At 39.0% G+C, this 19462-nt stretch overlaps 1 protein-coding gene across 2 annotated transcripts; it reads right to left on the reverse strand.

Annotated features, from left to right (window-relative positions):
* Positions 1 to 353: 353 nt before the first annotated feature.
* Positions 354 to 19339, reverse strand: LOC148877742 (RNA-binding S4 domain-containing protein). Of its 2 annotated transcripts, XM_088943345.1 has the most exons (10): positions 19192 to 19339; positions 18965 to 19077; positions 10630 to 10761; positions 10469 to 10542; positions 10282 to 10387; positions 9627 to 9695; positions 7248 to 7312; positions 7027 to 7125; positions 994 to 1093; positions 354 to 630 (listed from the first exon to the last, which is right to left on the reverse strand). In XM_088943345.1, the coding sequence occupies exons 1-10, from the start codon at positions 19337 to 19339 to the stop codon at positions 568 to 570; spliced, it is 969 nt and encodes a 322-aa protein (XP_088799471.1). In that variant the 3' UTR covers positions 354 to 567. The 2 variants fall into 2 exon arrangements, with proteins under 2 accessions (XP_088799471.1, XP_088799480.1); XM_088943354.1 differs by lacking the exon at positions 9627 to 9695.
* Between the last annotated feature and the right edge of the window lie 123 nt (positions 19340 to 19462).

Below are 19462 nucleotides of genomic sequence, written 5' to 3' on the forward strand. Positions count from 1 at the left end.
AAATGATGTACAATAACGGATCCTGTGGTAGAGTAACCTAAGTACTATCTCCCCCAGAGGGCACAAAATTCAAAATTCAATATGATTAGCATCTGACACATATAGGACGTTTTAAAATCTTATAATTGGCTCTGCCAATGGTGGAATTGGTAATGTTAGATTCTCTTTATTCTGACGGAGATTAACAACATTTGAGACTTGATTTTAGATACCCAGAAATACTATTACAAAGACCTAAAGTTTTGTATACATGGAAACCATGGAGACGCAACTTCAAAGCAACAGATTTTCTAGAGATTGGGCATCTGTTTTTTGTTTCGAACTGTGTCTGATGCATGCTCATGACAATCCAATTCACTGCAGAAATTGCCTACCTTCATAATGTTGACTCACGAATAACAAAATTTGAATCCCTTGTAATCAATCTTTCCACGACAAGCTCATTATAGAATACAAATTCCATGAATAAGGTATTCAGAGAAATCCTTTTTTTTTTTTTTTACAACGAACAGGAAACAAAAATTACTACCTGGGGTAACTATAATTGACTGAAGATTTAACGCACATTTATAAATATCGAATGAGTTCAACAGCAAACTTTCCTTTCTTGCTTGTGTTTATCTCGCCAATCTGCATTAACAAGAGCGTTGAGTTTGATGATTGCTTCAAAAGTGAATATTGACTCCCTATAGTAATAATAGTATGCTTTGGAAAGAAACTATCCACTCTCATATTAACTCGATGCTGATATAGAGTATCAAATTTCCTTTAAACTAATTTATTCTATGTGCTAAAAGTGGCTGCCCTAATAACTTTAGAAGGTGATATACTATGCTTTTCCTTTCTCTCATTTTCATTTTTAAAATTGACCTGGCATTGATAAAATGACCTTTAGATAGGGTGTTCATTTATAGATTGACTCAGTTAAAATATCATTTAGTATTAAGGTGGTGCAAAAAGTAATTGATGGCCAATTGAGATCTTATAGCCTACCTTCAACCTTCCCTTTCCACTGACAGAAACAATGTCTCCAGTCTTGAGTGTGGTTCCGTTCTTTATTACAGGACTCCAGTTGACACGCACATCTCCATTACTAAAGGAACAGAAAGAGGAGAAGATTTTATGGATCAATGCTGATAGTTGAATTACTATCAGATAAAACATCATTTCCATTACCTTTCATTATCAAGTTGTATAGTAACACAGGGTTTACTAACATACAGCTAATGCATAAAATGGAATATCATACATATGGAAAAGGTCTATGATGTCCTCAAAAGTATCTGTTATATCTTGAGATTTATAAATGAAACTGAAGCAGGTGTCAATCAAGGAACACGACTGGGGGAAAAGAAATTTTCTTCATATTCTTAACTAGTGGGAATTTTGCAGTTTCTTGGTGATATGGATTTTTGTATTTTTTGAAAAATTTCGAATTTATTTTCTAGTTTGTTAATGTCTCAAGAATAAGGTTAGGTATCTTAAAGGGTCAAATTGATTTAAAGATTTCATTTATAGTTTTTAGAATTTTGAAAAGTTGAAGATGCAATAACATCACTTTTCTTTCAACCTATTTTTCTGGGATCAAAGCCCTTCTGTTTGTGTGATTTTAGTATTATTAGATATTCAACTAAGTTGTGACTATTTTATTGATGAGGTCTTAGCTTGTAAAGGATTGCTTGGTCATGGGAGAGATTTGTGTCAAAATTATATTTAAATGTTTATGACCTAATTTGTCAAATCTGAGCTGTTTGTATTTGTATTTGCCCTATGTTCTGTTTCTGGAAGTATGGTCCATTTCTAATATCAATACACTTTTTGTTACTGATGAAAATATTCAGAGTTATTTTAGAAATTGTAGTCCTCATTTGAGTGTCCCTATGTTAATATACGATCTTGCCTTGGTTTTTGAGTAATTAGAAGTTATTTTGATTTAATTTGGAGTCTACAAAAGGAGAATCAAGCCTTTATGTTGAGCCTATAAATAGGCATTGTAATTGAATTTTTAGATGATAATTAATGGAATAGTTTTCTAATCGTCTTCTTTTTGAATATTTTTCTTTCATAATTCAAGTTCTTAATTCCATCAAGAAGATCCCAATAGGATTTTTTTCGTTCTCATCCTAAATTAGAAAAAGTACATCTTATGCAGAACAAAAGCACAATTTTATCATGTAGAATGAATGGTATCCTTTTTAATCAAATGTCATGATATCTGTTTGCTACCACCTTCACATTGACAAGATAACAGAATGATTTTCCTTTCCTTCTCAGTTCTGTTGTTATTTTCTCTTTTCTAGGAATGCTAGTCTTACACAACTTGGTTAGGTTACAAGCAAAAAGAAGGAAAGTTTAAATTCACTGAAAAAGTTCTGCATCACCAGAAAACCAGACATCTTCTAATTTCTTAACTCCAGTCCATGTATTGTAAAAATATCTCATGAATGTCCTTTTCTTCTTTTTCTCTTTTAGTTGTCCCAACATAGTCCTTATCCATGGAGATTAGTCATCTACATATATGTATTATTACGAAATGGGTGCTCTCTCCGTGCAGGAAATGGAATCTACTCATGCGAGTAGATTGAGAGTCCCACATGAGAGCAACCCAATCATGTGACTCAAATTTCTACCTCTCCCGCCTCTCTACTCATTTTTAAATCTTACAGTCTCTCTCTCTCTCCCTTTCCCTCTGACTGAGAGCTAAGGGAAACCTTGCCATTTTCCCCTCTGGTGCTGCCATTTTACCCTGCCGTTTTTTCCCTCCTGCGAGGGAGAACAAAGGAGACCCTGCCGTTTTCCCCTCAACTCTATCTCTCCCTCTACTCTGACCATGAATGAGAGCTAAGGAAACCCTAACAAAATCCTGCCGTTTTGCCCTCAACTCTATATCTCCTACTCTAACCGAGAACAAGAGGTAAGGAAACCCTATAATTTTGCACTCTGGCGAAGGGGAGCGAAGGAGATCCTGCTGTTTTCCCCTCGGACAGTATGGATTTCTGCTCCTATAGTGTGCTCTTTTCTCTTGTCTGATCTTTGTGACCCTCTTTAGCCCCCTCCCTCTTCTTCTCGGTCCCAAAGTCCCAAACCCTACCTTCCTTCTTCTACAAAACCCTAATGAAACCCTGCCATTTTTCCCTCAACTCTATATCTCCTATTCTAACCGAGAACAAGAGGTAAGGAAACCATATTATTTTGCCCTTTAGCGAAGGAGACCCTGCTGTTTTCCCCTCGGACAGTATGGATTTCTGCTCCTATAGTGTGCTCTTTTCTCTTGTCCGATCTTTGCGACCCTCTTTTGCCCCCTCCCTCTTCTTCTTGGTCCCAAAGTCCCAAAGCCTACCTTCTTTCTTCTACAAGATGGATTTGTGTTCGTTCGGTGCTCAACCGTGTTACCCCAAAACTCTACCACCCTACTCCCTTCTCTCTTCTCTCTTCTTCTTCTCCTACACTTCTTGAAGTTCATCCCAACTGAGCTGATAGTGTTGTCTGCTTTGTCGGATTACCGGCAACCGTTTAGGAGATTACATTGGTAAGTAATCAATCTGGTAATCGTTCAGGAGATTACGTGGGTAAGTAATCAATCCCTTAATCTTTTAGTTTTAATTAATTACAACATTAATGAATTTTAATTAATCATACCTATTAATTATATTTTGCATGGTGGACACTTGTATTGCTGGCCATCTCCTCGTAGATCTGATGGCTCAACAGCTACCCTCACTTGGCTGAGGCTATGATTACCAAGCACATGAATCCTACCGTCAGTTGTTCGGTTTGATATTTATTTATTTGCACTTTTTTGAATGTCGAAAATAATTATATTTTTTAGCTGTCGATTTGGTTTGCCAAGCACATCAAGTGTGTAATAAGTGTCATTCTCACTCTTTCTAATCTCTTCCTATTTCTAAAAATTTTTTATTTTTTATTTTTATACCACTAACTTGTTTCTGGCACTGGCTATTTTTTTTCTGATGGCTGATTTTCATTTCAGTCAGTTTGATTGATTGGGTTACAGCCATAATAATTCCTTCTCCTCCCCAAATCACTTTCTATATATAGACTTCCTGGTTCTCCCTTCTAGCATAACCATCCCTTTGCTACTGTTTTGGTATTGTCTTGCTCCTCATTCCCTTCTTCTTTGAGTTTTGTTTTGATTTTGCTTTATCTTAATCAGTTTGTTCCTAAACTGTTTTCCTTTATTGAAACCTTTAGTCATGCAATTTTTCTTATTACTCTAAACATATTGAATTCGTTGTGTTTTTTAAATATTGCTGTTTGTTTATGTTTTTTTAAATATGGTTGGAACTGTTGTCTGTTTATGTTTTCTTACAACTAAAAGTCATTTGTTCTTCTCTTTTTGGTTGAATGAATATCTCTGTTCTTGGAAAGCTTTGTTCCAAAGGATGATGGTTGGTAATGTTGCAACCTTAGTCATTCATCATTTTTCAGTAAAGACAACTCTTACTGGTTTAACTAGTAAGACCAACTGAATTCTGTAATTTCAATCTCATGTTTATTGGTTAATAAATTCCATTACAACCTAATGGAACTCAAAGTTCCATTACATTTGGAGTGCAACCCTAAACCAATATTTACAGTTCTTAGTATGTGGCTGCACACTCTCATGTTACTAGCATTCATCATATTTACTTATATAAGTTATGGTGGTTATCTGTTGCCTTGTACATCTATTTCTTTTATTTTGTTATATTTTTATTCGATGACAGTTCGCTCCTAATTTTCTATTTCTTCCTCTGAGTTTCTTTGCATAAAACACTAATGCTGAAATTGGAAAAGGAAAAGAGGGTGCATGTCAGTATAACTTGATTCAAATTCTTAACCCATAATCCCAAATTCACAACTCTCTACCAAAGAATTTAAAAATCACATATTTATCAACTCTAGCAACCAAATTGTTAGATGATAAGAAGTCTGTCAGCAGTACAAGATGGATGTGGCTTAGAGCATGGATGCTTTCACTCATTGCAGTAAAATTAGGCAACTATTAACACTTAGATTTAGGTTTTATATTTCTCTCCTTTGGTGGGAGATACGAAAAGAGAAGTAGACTAGGTGGACTTCATTTCATTCCATTTACTTTATCCCTTATTGCAGAACTTATATAGTCATCTATCTACTCACTACTTCCAATCTTTTACGTTATTGGCTCTTTTAACAATTTATTTTTATTTTCCTTTTTGATTGAGTAGGTTTACTGAAGAGAGCAGTATAGCACATCATTTCGCAGAACCACAGGGCTGATTCTCTGAAAGAATAACAATTTTGTTTTTTTTACTATTTTTGCTTATTTTGTAAGAACCATATGGGCAGTGGCCAGTGGGGGAGGTAAACACCAGAGAGGGCTTGAACTAAATTGTGTCTGTAAGTTTTCATGTGAATATAATAGGCAGGTGTTATCTATACTGGAAACATCTCTTCATGTTTCTATCATCAGTAAGTCTTCAGGAATTGTACTAGGAAAAACTTTCATACTTTACCTTCCTCCCCACTCTTTAGGAGAATCATGTCTATTTATGAATGTTAACTTTGTTTTTCTTTTTGTTGAAATTGGTTGGTTTATCCATTAGATCTAACTAATGTTGATTTTGTTTTCAATTTTGCAGATGCACAAAGTTGAACATGGACATCGTATACACTATACCTAGTAGTCTAGTACAGTTACTTAAATTTAGTCATAAGCCCTCTATGTATTTGTGAACAAGCAACATTTCTAGCCTTCCTTTTTGTTAATTTTCAATCTTTTTTCTCACTATTTGCTCAGTCTTTTTTTTTTTTTTATTTAAAGCAGTTAGGTTTTATTTTCTAATTCACCATTTTTCCATTTCTTGAACTCACTGTATAGAGAATTTACTTGGAGGAAACAAGTGAAACTCAAAGAATTGACAAATTTATGCTACATCACATTTGAATATTGTATTGGTACATATTTTATTTCCTACCTTCCAATTTATTCAATAAAAGTCAGGAGTTGCAATTATGTTTCATGGGATATTTCTTGCCCAGCCGATGCTCATTCTAACACCCATTTGATGTTTTGTCCTCATACTTGGAATACGTGTGATAGGCCTCCTTTATGCCTACTCCAATAGGGTTGTTTTCATCTTTAACTACTTGGGTTCAAACTAAAGTTGGAGGGTCTCACATGAATTGTGGACCACTAGTTGAAGGGCACGTATTAGGGATTTCAATGGATTCTGAAAGCCCCGAACCTGATTCCACATCTGGCCTTATATTATTCAAATCATATTACTTTATAATATATTAATTTAATATATAAATTTATATATGATAATTTCAATTTTTATATTTATATTAATGAATGATAAATAAGTTAAAAGGTAATTATTTTTTTATTTTAAAAAGTATGAAGTAGAATCTAACTAAATCCAATACAATACAATCCAAGATCTCTACAATCTGTTGTCATTAGCCCTGCGAAGCAGGGCCCCCCCGCTAGTACTTACAGTTCCAAATCATGATTCAGCTCTCCTCCACCAATCAAAGATCTTCAAGTGTTCTTTCAAATGAGAAGTTACATTGATCTTTCATTGCAGGTATCTGATGGGCAAGTAAACACCAATGCCCCTCTCTCTCTCTTGATAGTAATGCCTGACCTCTCTTTTTGTGTTTCTTTCAGCAAAAGAAGATGATTCTCCCATAATTTCTGATTTCCACATCTCATACCAAGGAAATGATTCTTTTTTTTTTTTTTTTGTTTTTAATCACCCATCTTTTTCCTCTTCTAGGGAAAGGCAAATGGTGATTTACAATGGGGAAGGAGGAGGGAGACCATTAAGAGGGGAGAAAAGAGAGAACTAATGAAATTCCTATTTTGAAGGATCAAAGTTTTCTTTAAAATCGAAATGATGAATCTTCAAATACCAAAGTAATGTAAGTGAAACAATTGAGCGCAACCTTATATGGAAGTAAAGGAAGAAGTTGGAGGGAAAGCCATACAGCTATAAACTAATGCAAGAAACAGTATCTATATGAAAATGGTCATACCTTATCAAGTTAACTAGTTTTGATCGTGAAATCTTAAATCCAGCACTAGCAAGTGCATCAACCCGCAATGATTCTTCAATTGTTTTAAATGATTTTGTCCTGTAAAGAGTAAGCAACCATCTGCAGTTTTTATCTGATCTCTATATAAAATGTATCAAACAATTGGAAAACAGAAACAACATAAATACCAATAAGGGGTTACAAAAATGACAAGTTCTAACCTTGGTGGTTCATAGTCTAGAGCAAGCAATGGTATCTTTTCACAAGAGACTGGAACATTACCAACCTACAAGAAGAAAATTGGTGGCATCATATATTTTGGATATTAACCTAACAACATTATGCCCAAAATATCAAGGTCCCTCTCTTCTCCAATAAAAGATCCATTTGGATTAAGTTGGACTATGAATACATGTATTTGTAATTGTACTAAAAATATTTGTACTGAAATTAAGCTTGATGATCAGGTGATGCCCCAAATAAACCATTTATGGTACAATGGATCAATCACCCATAACAAAGTGTTAGTGTCGAGTATGTAGGGGTATTACTGTCTTTATACTTATGTTGAGGTTGCTGATGTGTAACATTATGTTAGAACTAGTGTCCCCCACTTAAGTAGGGGCACATGTGTCTTTTCCATTATGTTAGTAATATAAATATCTGGCCGAATGGGAGAGGTAATTTTTTCTCTCATTTGAACCAGACTTTTCTTCTCTCCTTTTCTCCTCCTTTCTCTCTCTCTTTCTTTCTTCTTTCTTCTCTCTTCTTGGCTGTTATCAAACTAACAGAACTCAAGGGTAGGCCGAATCATAATATGGTATCAAAGCACAACTAAGCAACTCGGATCTGCCCAGATTTCTGTTTTCTGCGCACCCAGTCTAGGGTTTTCTCTTGGTTTCTTTGCCATTGGTTGGAGATAAGGGAAATGGCTGAAAAGGAGTGGTCGCCCTCTTCTGCAAGGTGGTTAATGTGGAGAAGTGTATCCAATATGCTGCGTGATTGGCATATACCATTATATCAATGAGACTAAAAAGAAAATTCTATAAGATAGTATACTAAGACCAGCTTGCTATATGGAACAGAGTGTTGGAGTGATCAAGAAACATGATCAAAATATGTGTAGCTCAGACAAGGACGTTGAGATGGATAAGTAGCAAGATTTTAAGTGACAAAATAACAAATGAGCAATTAGAGAAGACTTAGGAGTAGCTTCAATTACTGACAAGATGGGGGGGGGGGGGCAGTTAGTTGAGATGGTTTGGTTATATGCATCAATGGCTACACAAGTGGGGAATGAATTGGTGCAAACACAAGGCTTTAAAAGAGCAAGGGGAATACCAAGAAAAATGTAGTTTGAAGTGGCAAAAAAATTATTTAAGGACTTGTAATTTGACCAAAAGTTCGAAAATAGAGTACAATGATGGAAGCTGTGGGAGAGAATTCATGTAAAAGCTGAGGTGGTGATTGAATCCCTGGATTCAGATAGAGATGAATTATTGAGGCTGGGAGATTTCATTGGCTTAATGGAAGTTGAATGGGAAGAGAAGATGAAGGATATGAGAGATGACTTTAGAATGTATAAGATCCATGTCCACCAAATTGGCATCCTTACTCAATCCAATCATTTATGCAAAAAAAAAAAAAAGCCAAAGGTCAGCCCATGTCCAGTATATCTGTCCCAAGAGTCCAAGACCCCAGATAGCCGAGACCAATATCAGGATATGGCCTTTTTACTCAATCCAACCATTTAAGTTGATCCAATGGGTGACTGAACCCATTTCCAACATGCTACCTGAAATGGATGAGTTTGTGTTACATGCCCACTAGGGGGGCATGTGTTATGGAAAAGAGATGTTAGGGATATTAGCCAGCATGGGTTTAAGTGTCACACAGGATGGTAAGTTGAGTGTTTGATGTAAATAAATAAGTCATGTTAATGAGATGTTTGAGTGAGTTATGTTGTTATGGACACAATAGAGGGCAGTGGGCCACGTACTTGTTTGTGTGTGTGTGAGTACTGGATCATGAGAAGTTGGAAGCTAGCAGGAAGACTCCTGTTACGTCTGAGAATCTGATGTTCCTCTCATGGCATTATTGAAGAATTTTACCTTTAAACCGTTTAGGTTTTTATCAGAGGTCTCTCGTCTCTCTCGAAGCAGTCAGAAACTACTGTTACGTCCTACCAGGAACGTAACAGTTTGGCTGGGTTATAAGTGGATGGGTCAAATGAGTCGGTAAAATATTACAACCCTTAGGCCATCAGGTGGTAAGAAAAGATTGCACAGTTCATTTATTTAAAAGAAGATATGGCACATACAAAGTGGGGATTGATGCAGCCAAAGCCAAAAAGGTGAGATAAGGCAGATGACGGGAAGGACTTACCTAACCCATCTTCCCCCAAAAAGGAAAAAGAAGAAAAGAAAAGACAGGGGGCAAGGTTGGTCTACATTTTGCTTTATGTCTGACAAAGCACGCAAAAAAGAATATAATAATTTGAATTGAGGCAATGGAACCACTAAAATTTAAAACAACTCATTGTGATCTTCCTAAACATAGGATAACTTAGAAGTAAGTGATGCATATGAAAAAACCACTACCTTGTCCAATGATGACACCATAAAATCCACAAGTTCTGGAACAATAAGAACCTGAGCCCCTTTTTCACCCTAAATAAAAGACATAAAAGATCAAAATAGAAATTGAACATGCTTTCTTAAGGTGAAACCCTATAACCTGAGTGTTGTAGATCTCTGCACTGTATAAATGGTATGATAACAAATGTTGCATGCACGTAGGGATAAAACAGAAACAAACCAAGTGATCTGCCAGAGACATACGGTCCATAAATAGAATATTAGCATATGCATCACACCGAATGGATCAAGAAAACAGATTGAGAAAGCTTAAAGCTCTAGGGAAATGTTAACCCCATTGGGCAAAATAACCATCTCATCAACTTGAAGCTCCTGAACTGTTCACTAGCTTATTCTACATCATAAGAACAAGTACATCAGGTTTGCCTTGCTCTGCTTCATGTGCCATAAAATAATTAATCTGCTGATGGAAGGGCCAGGTTAAGCATGATATACAAATCATATTCTTTTCAGGTCCTGCTAAACCTAGCATTTCTACAGCAGGCTTATTTTTCGGTCTATGAAATTTCCACACAACTCACTCTGAAAAAATAGAAAAGTTAATATGGATGAATTGCCAAAAATGTGAAAATATCTACTAATCAGTTAGAGATGGAACCTGCAAGAGAATATCCCCAAGCTTCTCCCTTGCAATCCCTGTACCAAGAATTGTGCCAAGGAAGTCACCATGAGAACAAGGTTGAAATCCAAAGTTTCCTGTGATACTGAGAGGATAACTATTTAGCCATTTGGATACCACTGAATCCAACTGAGTAAAACATAGGTGGAAATATAACTAAGTAGACCTCAGTGCAGCAACTATATCTGGAGGACTTGTCATTACTTCAAAATGTCCAACTGAGAGCCGGCAACGTTCAGCCTAGGCAATTCTAAAAACACATCAAAACGGGGCAATGATAAAAAAACTATTAGTAATGGAAATAAAATGAATACTTGTTAATTTAACCTGTGGATATCCTCCTTGAGGTACACCTTTGATATCTGCTAATTTTTCCAGCAAAAGCATTGACTCTTTTAGTATGGGTGGAGTAAGGAAATCTGTGTTGAGAACTTCTCTTCTTGTAGATGCCCGTTTTGCCTTGTGAAAATATTGAAGACAAATAGAAAATCAGTTCAACAAACTTTTACAGAATTTTTATTCATCAACAGAACAAAGGTTTTATTAATAGGTGATCAAAGAAACTAGCAAATCCCTTTTCCATCCAAGCAATACAAAAGGGACAAGAACAGTGCTGTGCAACCATTCCCAATAGATAGCATCCGTTTCCTATTCCAACATTCCAATTTGATGATTTTGGTCATGATTGACACCATATCATTATCACCTTTCTTGCTGCTTCAAGTACTACTTTCATAGAGACCTAATTCATTATCTCCCACTAGAAGTTCCATCCTTTTTTTTCATGATTTTGCTTCTAGCAATTTATTTTGGTATAAAATCTGTCTTATTTTAACTCCATAATTGTCAGTTAGTTGAATGGTTGATTGTTACATTTGATCCTTGGTCAGATGAATAGCACTCTAACTATCACAATAGATAACAATCACCTTTGGATCCAAACTGAGTTCACCAAACAAACCTCTCAACCAAATGGCTTCTTTAACTACCTTAGTCACTGCCATATACTCAGCCTCAGTAGTAGACAAAGCAACTATAGACTGTAAAGTAACTTTCCAACTAACAGCACAACCACCAATAGAAAATGCATTACTCTCCGTATTTGGTTTGGACCTATAAGCTGAAAAGGGATCGGGCTTGGGCCTATATCTGCTCACTACACTAACTGCGTGTGAAATGTCAGGTCATGTGCAAACCATGGCATACATAATACACATTGGCAGGTAGTGAATTGGATTCTTGGATACTTGAAAAGGAATATCAGATACTTGTTTGGAGTTTGGAAGGAGCAGTGACAGTTTGATGGGTTATGTTGATTCAGATTATGCAAATGATCTTGACAAGAGAAGATCACTCAGGTTATGTATTTTCTATTGGTGTTTGATTATATGGCAGTGATTGAGCCAGTTAAAGAAGATATTTAGTTGAGAGGTTTGTTTGTTTTTTTTTTTTTTTTGATCAATAACACTTTCATTAAATCATCAGTAGAAAATTTACAAGTGGAAGACAAACACACTTATCTTCCAAGAGCAACAAAGAACCTCAAGAAAGGAAAAAAAAAAAAAGAGACACTAAAATTACAGCTTAGCCCAAAACAGTGAATCCCTTTCTGCCCCTTGTTTAGCTAAACCGTCAGCTAGGGAATTAGCTGATCTTTTAATCCAACATGTCTTAACTTCCATCTCCCGCACCAGCCACTTGAATTTCCTCCTCTCATTATTGTACTTCCATAAACCATTTTGATCTTTAGTTAGCCACCCTATCACCACTTCTGAATCCCCTTCAATTATGAGTTTCTTGATGTTCAACTCCTTAGCTTTCCGGACTCCTTCCATAACTGCAAATATCTCATCTCTAAGAGAGTCACCCACTCCAATTGGGCCTGAGAACATGGCAGATATGACCCCATTTTCATCCCTAAAAACACCCCCAATCCCCGATTGTCCCGGATTTCCCCTACTACACTCATCAAAATTTAATTTCAAGAATCCACTAGGTGGGGGGGGGGGGGTCCAAGCCACACTCATTACTGACTTGGTCTGTGTGCAATTTGCAATTTCACCCCACTTCCTCAACATGTCATCCACAGTGTAACCTGTGAATAGTTCCAAAGATTTCAGCCACTATACCGCCCTAATATGTATGATAGCCCTCAGATCTGCTGCTCCTCTCTGAGTTTTTGGGAATATCCTGGAGTTTCTTTCTTCCCACAGTGTCCAACATACTGCAGCTCTTAGTCCTCTCCACATTGTCCTTCCCCTTTTTATCCACCACCTGAAAAAGGAAGTGCAGAAAAGGCCCTACAAGTCTGATGGGGGATTCCAGCTGCATCCAAATAAGGAAAAAGCCCAATCCCAAATTGACCTCGCAAAGTGGCAAGACACCAGTAGGTGAAAACCAGTCTCCCCATCCGCTTTACACAGAACACACCACTGAGGTGACAAGCAAGTATTGGTTCTCTTCTTTTGGAGTAGATCACCAGTGTTGATTCTTTCCAGATAGGCTTCCCAACAAATACTATCAACCCTAGGAGGTACTGCTCTGCACCAAACCTCACCAACGGGGAATGGGGGGAAGGTAGGACTGGTGGACTGACTTAAGACCTTGAAGAACGAAGCACATGCGAAAATTCCATTGGGGGTAGGTGTCCAAATTCTAGAATCCGCCCTAGTGGGGTCTAAGACAACGTTATCAAGAAGTGCTATAAGGCTTGAAATACTGTCGAAGTCTGAGTCCCTCAAATCCCTTCTTAGACCGAAGTTCCACCCAATCCCAGAAGTGGAAGAGGATGGGGTGGTGAAAGACGAGATCAGCTCATTTTTCAAATCAGAAAGAGCATACAAAGACGGAAATTGATCCTTTAAAGGGGCACTCCCCACCCAGGTTTGTTCCCAAAATTTTATGGAGTTACCGGAATTCAAGTCATACCTGATATTGGAGGAGAAAACTGGTAGCAGGTCATGAATGGCTTTCCAAAGAGAATTGCTTGTGGTCCTAGCTCTGATTCCAGCGTCTCATCTATTGTGCTCCAGCCCATGTATACTTGCCACTATTCTAGCCCATAGCTTCTCCTTCTCCATAGGGAACCTCCACAATCACTTCCCCAACAGAGTCATATTCCTTCTCCTAATACTCCCAAGCCCCAAACCACCACAAGACTTACTCTTACACACTATCTCCCAGCTAACTCTATGATCCCTCTTCTCCTCTCCCGGCTCCCAGAGGAAATCTCTCATTAGCTTCTCTAATTTGTTAGCAATCTTCATTGGGATTTTAAACACCGACAAGAAAAAGATGGGTAAGTTAGCAAGCATGGCCTTAATTAGTGTAATTCTCCCACCAAGAGAGAGGTAGTTCTTTTTCCAAGATACCAGTCTTTTTTTCAAACCTTTCCACCATCGGGTTCCAAAAGCTCTCTCTCATGGGATTATCACCTATGGCAACCCTAAGTAGTTCAAAGGCCACCCCAAAACTTCACACCCCAGCACTTCAGCACTCTCCCTGATCTCTCCCTCCTCCAAATTCACCCCCACTACACAGATTTTCCCAAGGCTAACCTTGAAGTTGGACATTTGCTCAAACAATTGTATCACCGACTTCAAGTTCCTGATAAAGCTCACATTACCGCCTTCACAAAACAGAATCGTGTCATCAGCAAACTGTAAGTGAGTGAGGGGGGTTTCCACCCTCCCAACTCTCCAACCTCTAATGAGCCTCCTAGAATCTGCTCTGTGAATCAGTTTCCCCAAAACCTCCGCAATTAGAATGAACAAGAAAGGAGAAAGGGGGTCTCCTTGTCTTATACCCCTATTGGCTGGAAAGAAATCTACCACTGTCCCATTCACTAGCATTGAGTAATGACAATTCCGGACACAACCCATGATCCACTTACACCATCTAGCCCCAAACCAAAATTTAGTCAAAACATTCCTCAAGAAATCCCAATCCACCAAGTCATAAGCCTTTTCCAAGTCTAACTTACAGACCACTCCCTTCTTCTTGTCCCTCTTAAAGTTCTCCACACTCTCGTTAGCAATTAAAATCTGATCAATAATTTGCCTTCCACTCACAAAAGCTCCTTGATAGTGTGCGATGATATCTGGCAGTACCTTCTTCAGCCTCAAAGACAACACTTTTGCAATGATCTTATACAAGCTATTAACCAAACTAATTGGCCTAAAATCCTTCGGGTGGGGTGCACCTTTCTTTTTTGGAATTAAGGCTATAAATGTAGAGTTCACACCCGGATTGACAATTCCTCTCCTAAAAAACTCGTCAAACACCCGCAAGAGATCATCATTCAAGATATCCCAACAGTCTTGATAAAAAGCCATTGTGAACCCATCTGGCCCTGGAACTTTTGTTCTCTCCATAGAAAACACAACCTCCTTGATCCCTTCTAGATTAAAGCTCCTTTCCAACCTTCTCCTGTTCTCCTCCCCTACATCTGGCCAATCCAAACCTTCTACTTACACCCTTCTACTCATAAGCCTTCTTAGAATAGATTTGAAGTGCTCCACACAGGCCCTGGCAATCTCCTATTGTTGTACTAACTCAACTCCATCTACTATCAATTTGGAGATAAAGTTCTTCCTTCTCCTGCCATCTGCTAGAGAGTGGAAATACCTAGTGTTTCTGTCTCCCTTTTGCAACCATTTACACCGAGATTTTTGCCTCTATCTAATTTCCTCCTTGTGCAGGCAGTCCTCTAACTGTCTTCTCAAATCTCTCCTGAGATCATTGTCTTCCTCTCCAAATTCCCCCCTTTCTTCTTCAGAGTCAAGGCTTTCAATCTTATCCATAAGATCTCCCTTTCTTTTTTCTATCCACCCGAACTCCATCAAATTCCACTCCTTGATTCTTGCTTTCAAGAATTGTAGCTTCTTATGGAATCTCATCCCCTCCCATTCCACCAGTGGGTTACACTCATGCCACCACTCCCTCACTTTGTTAGTAAACCCTGGATGAAGTAACCACATATTTTCAAATCTAAAGGGGGTAAGACCTCCACACCTTCTCTCCTCCTTACATAATACTATGGGCCAATGATCCGAGGTCACCCTTGGGAGAGCTCTAGAAGCCAAGGTTCCCCAATGTTCTTCCCAATCCAAAGAGAACAAGAATCTATCCAGCTTAGAACAAATGGGTCTAGATTGGAGATTTGACCATGTAAATGTCTTATGGGCTAGGGGAATCTCTTTAAGCTCAAAGGCATCCACAAAACTATTAAACTTCCTCATGCTTTTTGTCACCCTCTGATTAACCTTATTGGACTCCTCCGAGAATCTAATCACATTGAAATCCCCACCCATGCACCAAGGCCCATCCCACAACCCTCTAACATCAACCAATTCCTACCACAACTCCTTTCTCTCTCTGTAGTCATTCGGTCCATAAACATTTGTGAGCATCCACATATAATCATCCTCCTGCTGCTTAAACTTCATGGAAACTGAGTACTTTCCAATCAACTCCTCCAGACCTTCAACCACATCCCTCTTCCACATTGTTACAATCCCCTCGGAAGCACTCCACGAGGGAGTAGCCACCCAGCTAATCCCCCTGGCTTTCCATACACTCCTTGCCCATTTGTCATTAAACTCCATTCTCTTAGACTCTTGCAACAACACAATGTCTGGGTCATACCATCTTATTACCTCTTTTATTGTCGCTCTCTTCCTTGCACTCCCAATTCCCCTCACATTCCAACTAAGAATCTTCATTCTGCTTCTTTTTACAACCCCTTGCCACCTACCCACTACTTTCCCCCTTTCCTTCTATCTCCTTTTACCCCGAGCTTCTTGTCTCCTTCTACATCTCTCTTCAATCTCTCTACTTCACTCAATCAACTCTTCTTTGTTTTGATCTTCTTCTTCTTCTTCTATATGCTTTCTTTCAAAACATTCAAATCTTCCAGCCTACAACCCAACTTCCCTACAAATTCTGCTATCATGTCTTCTCTCACCGAGTCCTCCACCCCTACCCTTCCTACAGAATCCCCTCCATCTCTGTCCACCTGCCCTTTCTTCCTCTCCTCTGGTCCCACCTCTATTCTTTCCTCTCCATCCTTCCTCCCTTTCCTGTTACCTCCCTCCTTCCCTATTCTCTCCCCATAATCCTCTCCATCTCTACCCTCATTCCTTTCCCTTCTCTCCACTAACCCCTCCCCTCTTCCTTCCTCCCCTTCCCTTCTCTATATCAGTTTTCCTTCCACTTCCTTAAACACTCTTTCAATGATTTCCCACACTTTTTCACTCCTATACCTTCCTTCCCACACCTTCCCACATTCCTTCCTTCCCCTCTCCCCTCCTCGGAGATCCCGCCTGCTAGCTCGGCTGCATATTCATGGGCTACAGGACATGGGACAGAAACGAAATCTAGAACCAAAGACACAGGAGACACATTAGTAGCACAAACCGAAATCACTTGATTACCTGGGACTGATAGACAAGCTAGAAAAGGACTGATGCCGGCCTCCCTCTCTTGTTTCAGAGGTTGGTAAACATCTATCTCCCCGAGTTGGTTAGGAAGTACTTCTGTCCTTTGGTCAACCTGGTGATCTTTCCACTCTACCCCTGGTTCACCCCTAGATGGTGTGTTCCTGCTCTGCTTCTGGTTCTCCCGGTTTGCCCCTTCTGATAATCCTTGTACACTCTGTGGTCTTGGGAATGAGTTGAACCGGTTGCAATCTTCACCCTAAAATAAGCTTGCAATATTCCACCCATCCATGTAACCTCCAACACAACTACTTTCGTCGTTTACATTGCCCACGCTAGTACCATCAACAGGAAGGTCCTCTGATTCTTCATCGCCTTCACTGCACTGCACCCAACCTTCATTCTTCTCTTCCCTCTCTTCAGTTCTTCCCCTAGAGTATCTTGGCTTCGACCTCTTTGAGGAGCGTCGCAAGGGGCTAAGTTCCTTCAGACTTCGTCGGGAAACCCACTGCAAATCCAGCTTCTTCTCCAGTTTCCGGCACTATGCGCATTCCCCCCTGTCTCGCGACTAGAGACGATGATAGACTGTTAACCTCGTCTATCTTAGTCGTAACCCCAGTCACGTGATTCTTTAAAGGCTCACGCGCCTTTTTAACAGACTAGGTTGGGCCCACTGACCCATTTGGGCCTTTATTAACACCAATAACATTCCGCATGGGCTTTGGCTTTGGCCCATTCTTAAACAACCGCGACCTCACGTGACTTTTAAAAGGGTCACGCACGTCCAACCCTGGGCTCGGTTTGGTTTTATCAGGTCTAGGTTCAGTTCTTCCCTGGACCAACCCCTTTTCCTTGTTCAAAAAAGCCAGATTAGCGCCGGTTACAACCTGTGCAAAAGACCTACCACCCTCCAGACTGTTCACTGTTTCCACACGCGAAAATCCCACGCCCTGAATGCTACCCTTTTGTTTCTCCAACATCTGTTTTTCTATTTTAGTGAAAGTGCTTTTCTTGTTTGAATCATCCAATCCTTTCTTGCCACGCAGTTCTTCTTCTTCAACCTTCTCATCTCCCTCCCTACGAGCCTCTTTCCAGAGCACCGGTTCAATGGATGAAGCCAACCACACTGAGTAACATTGTCCTTCAACTAGCACCTCTATCTTCCGAAGAATCTCCTCAGGTTTTACTCCATTCAATAAAATGGAAGTTGAACGAAGGTCTTCCCAGAAGGTACCTCCTAGTGATCCTCCACACATCAAAGCAATGGCTTCAGCAGTTTCTTGCTTCCACAAGTGAAAGGGAAGCCCTAAGAGATGCACCAGCACTCCATCTTCAACAAAGAAATCTTTGGAGTTTGATCCCGGACACCATCTTGATATTGTGAAATTTCCAAGTTTAGCTTGGATATTTAATGCCTCAACTTCTACTCTATTTTCAAGCAGATCTAGCAAAGGTGATTGTCGCCTACTGTGATAGTCAGAGTGCTATTCATTTGACCAAGGATCAAATGTACCATGAGAGGACAAAACACATTGATGTGAGGTACCATTTTATCCGTGATGTTGTAGAACAAGGAGATATCATTGTGAGGAACATTGGTACTACAGATATGTTAACAAAGCCTCTTCCTGTGGCTAAGTTCAAGCATTGCTTGAACTTAATTGGTATTTGCAACATTTAAGTTTGTCCATTGAGGCTTTTGTTGGAGAAGGTGGAGGGAGATGCTATCTTGTGATGCTTGAGAGAATTCAAGCCAAGGTGGAGATTTGTTATGTTTGTGCCTTGAATTCTTTGTTGTGACCCACTTCATGAATCCGCTCCGAAATAATTTTTTGTGCATCGAATTATTTGTGGCGACCTACTTCATGAATTCACCCCAATCCATATTCAGTTTATAGGTTCGAACCAAATATGAAGAGTTATGTATTTTGGGGGTTTTCTCTCTTGTACACTTAGCCTTTGTCATAAGACTGAGGCATTGGGTGTATTTTTTGGGGTTTAGGGCTTTATGTGAGTGAGGTTGTAAGTGCATAACTCTGTATTTCTTTTCTTTATCTCTGTTTTACTTTCTTTTTAGGTGCATGCTTCTCTTGGGTTTTTCATAACATTGATCAATTCAAGTGAAGCTAATAAATTAATAATAAACTATTTATTTTTATAGCGGTAAATAAGAAGAAAAAAAAAAGAAAGAATAAGGAACATTGGCACTGAGTTAAGGATAGTACCATTTCAAGAATTTGCTTCACAGCCTCGATAGAATTCTTGTCACCCACAACCCCTTTCAGTATAGCATCAGCATCTCCCTTTACAGCATGTGCCGCATCACATATTCCCTTAACTGTTTCACCAATTGAGCATCAGATCAAAGTCTCTCTCTCACTCTCTCTTTATCTCTAAAGCTCTTTTTTTCCTTGAAGGGTTTATTAAAGAGTTTTTAGTTTTCCCTACGTACCTGAGGAAATCTGAGGAGTTCCTATAAAAGGAACAGAACGAAGGATTCCAGGAAAACGAAGCTTCTCACTGTGGAGGGGACGAGGGAACCAAATCGTCTCAACTGCTCTCCTAAGAATCGCCGGAGCTGCGAAGTTTGTAGCGGCCATTCGCCGATAGCATGCGCACTTGGTGGTTTGTACACAGGGAAGTTAGAGTTGCGTTCGCTGTGCGCGTTTGCGGGAAACAAGGAAATCGTCGAAATTACGAATTAGAGGACAATAAAGTCCCTG

This window comes from Nelumbo lutea, chromosome 1 (assembly GCF_056320005.1).
Source record: "Nelumbo lutea isolate HS-2025 chromosome 1, American lotus-T2T, whole genome shotgun sequence".
Lineage (NCBI taxonomy): Eukaryota > Viridiplantae > Streptophyta > Magnoliopsida > Proteales > Nelumbonaceae > Nelumbo > Nelumbo lutea.

Excerpts from the sequence above, each read along its gene's own strand:
- LOC148877742 (XM_088943345.1), bottom strand. The coding sequence starts at position 19,339 with ATGGCCGCTACAAACTTCGCAGCTCCGGCGATTCTTAGGAGAGCAGTT. Across the intron at positions 10,762-18,964 it reads TGAAGCAAATTCTTGAAATG|GCAAAACGGGCATCTACAAG; the intron begins GTACTATCCTTA and ends TATTTTCACAAG. Across the intron at positions 7,313-9,626 it reads TGGTGTCATCATTGGACAAG|GTTGGTAATGTTCCAGTCTC; the intron begins GTAGTGGTTTTT and ends TTCTTCTTGTAG.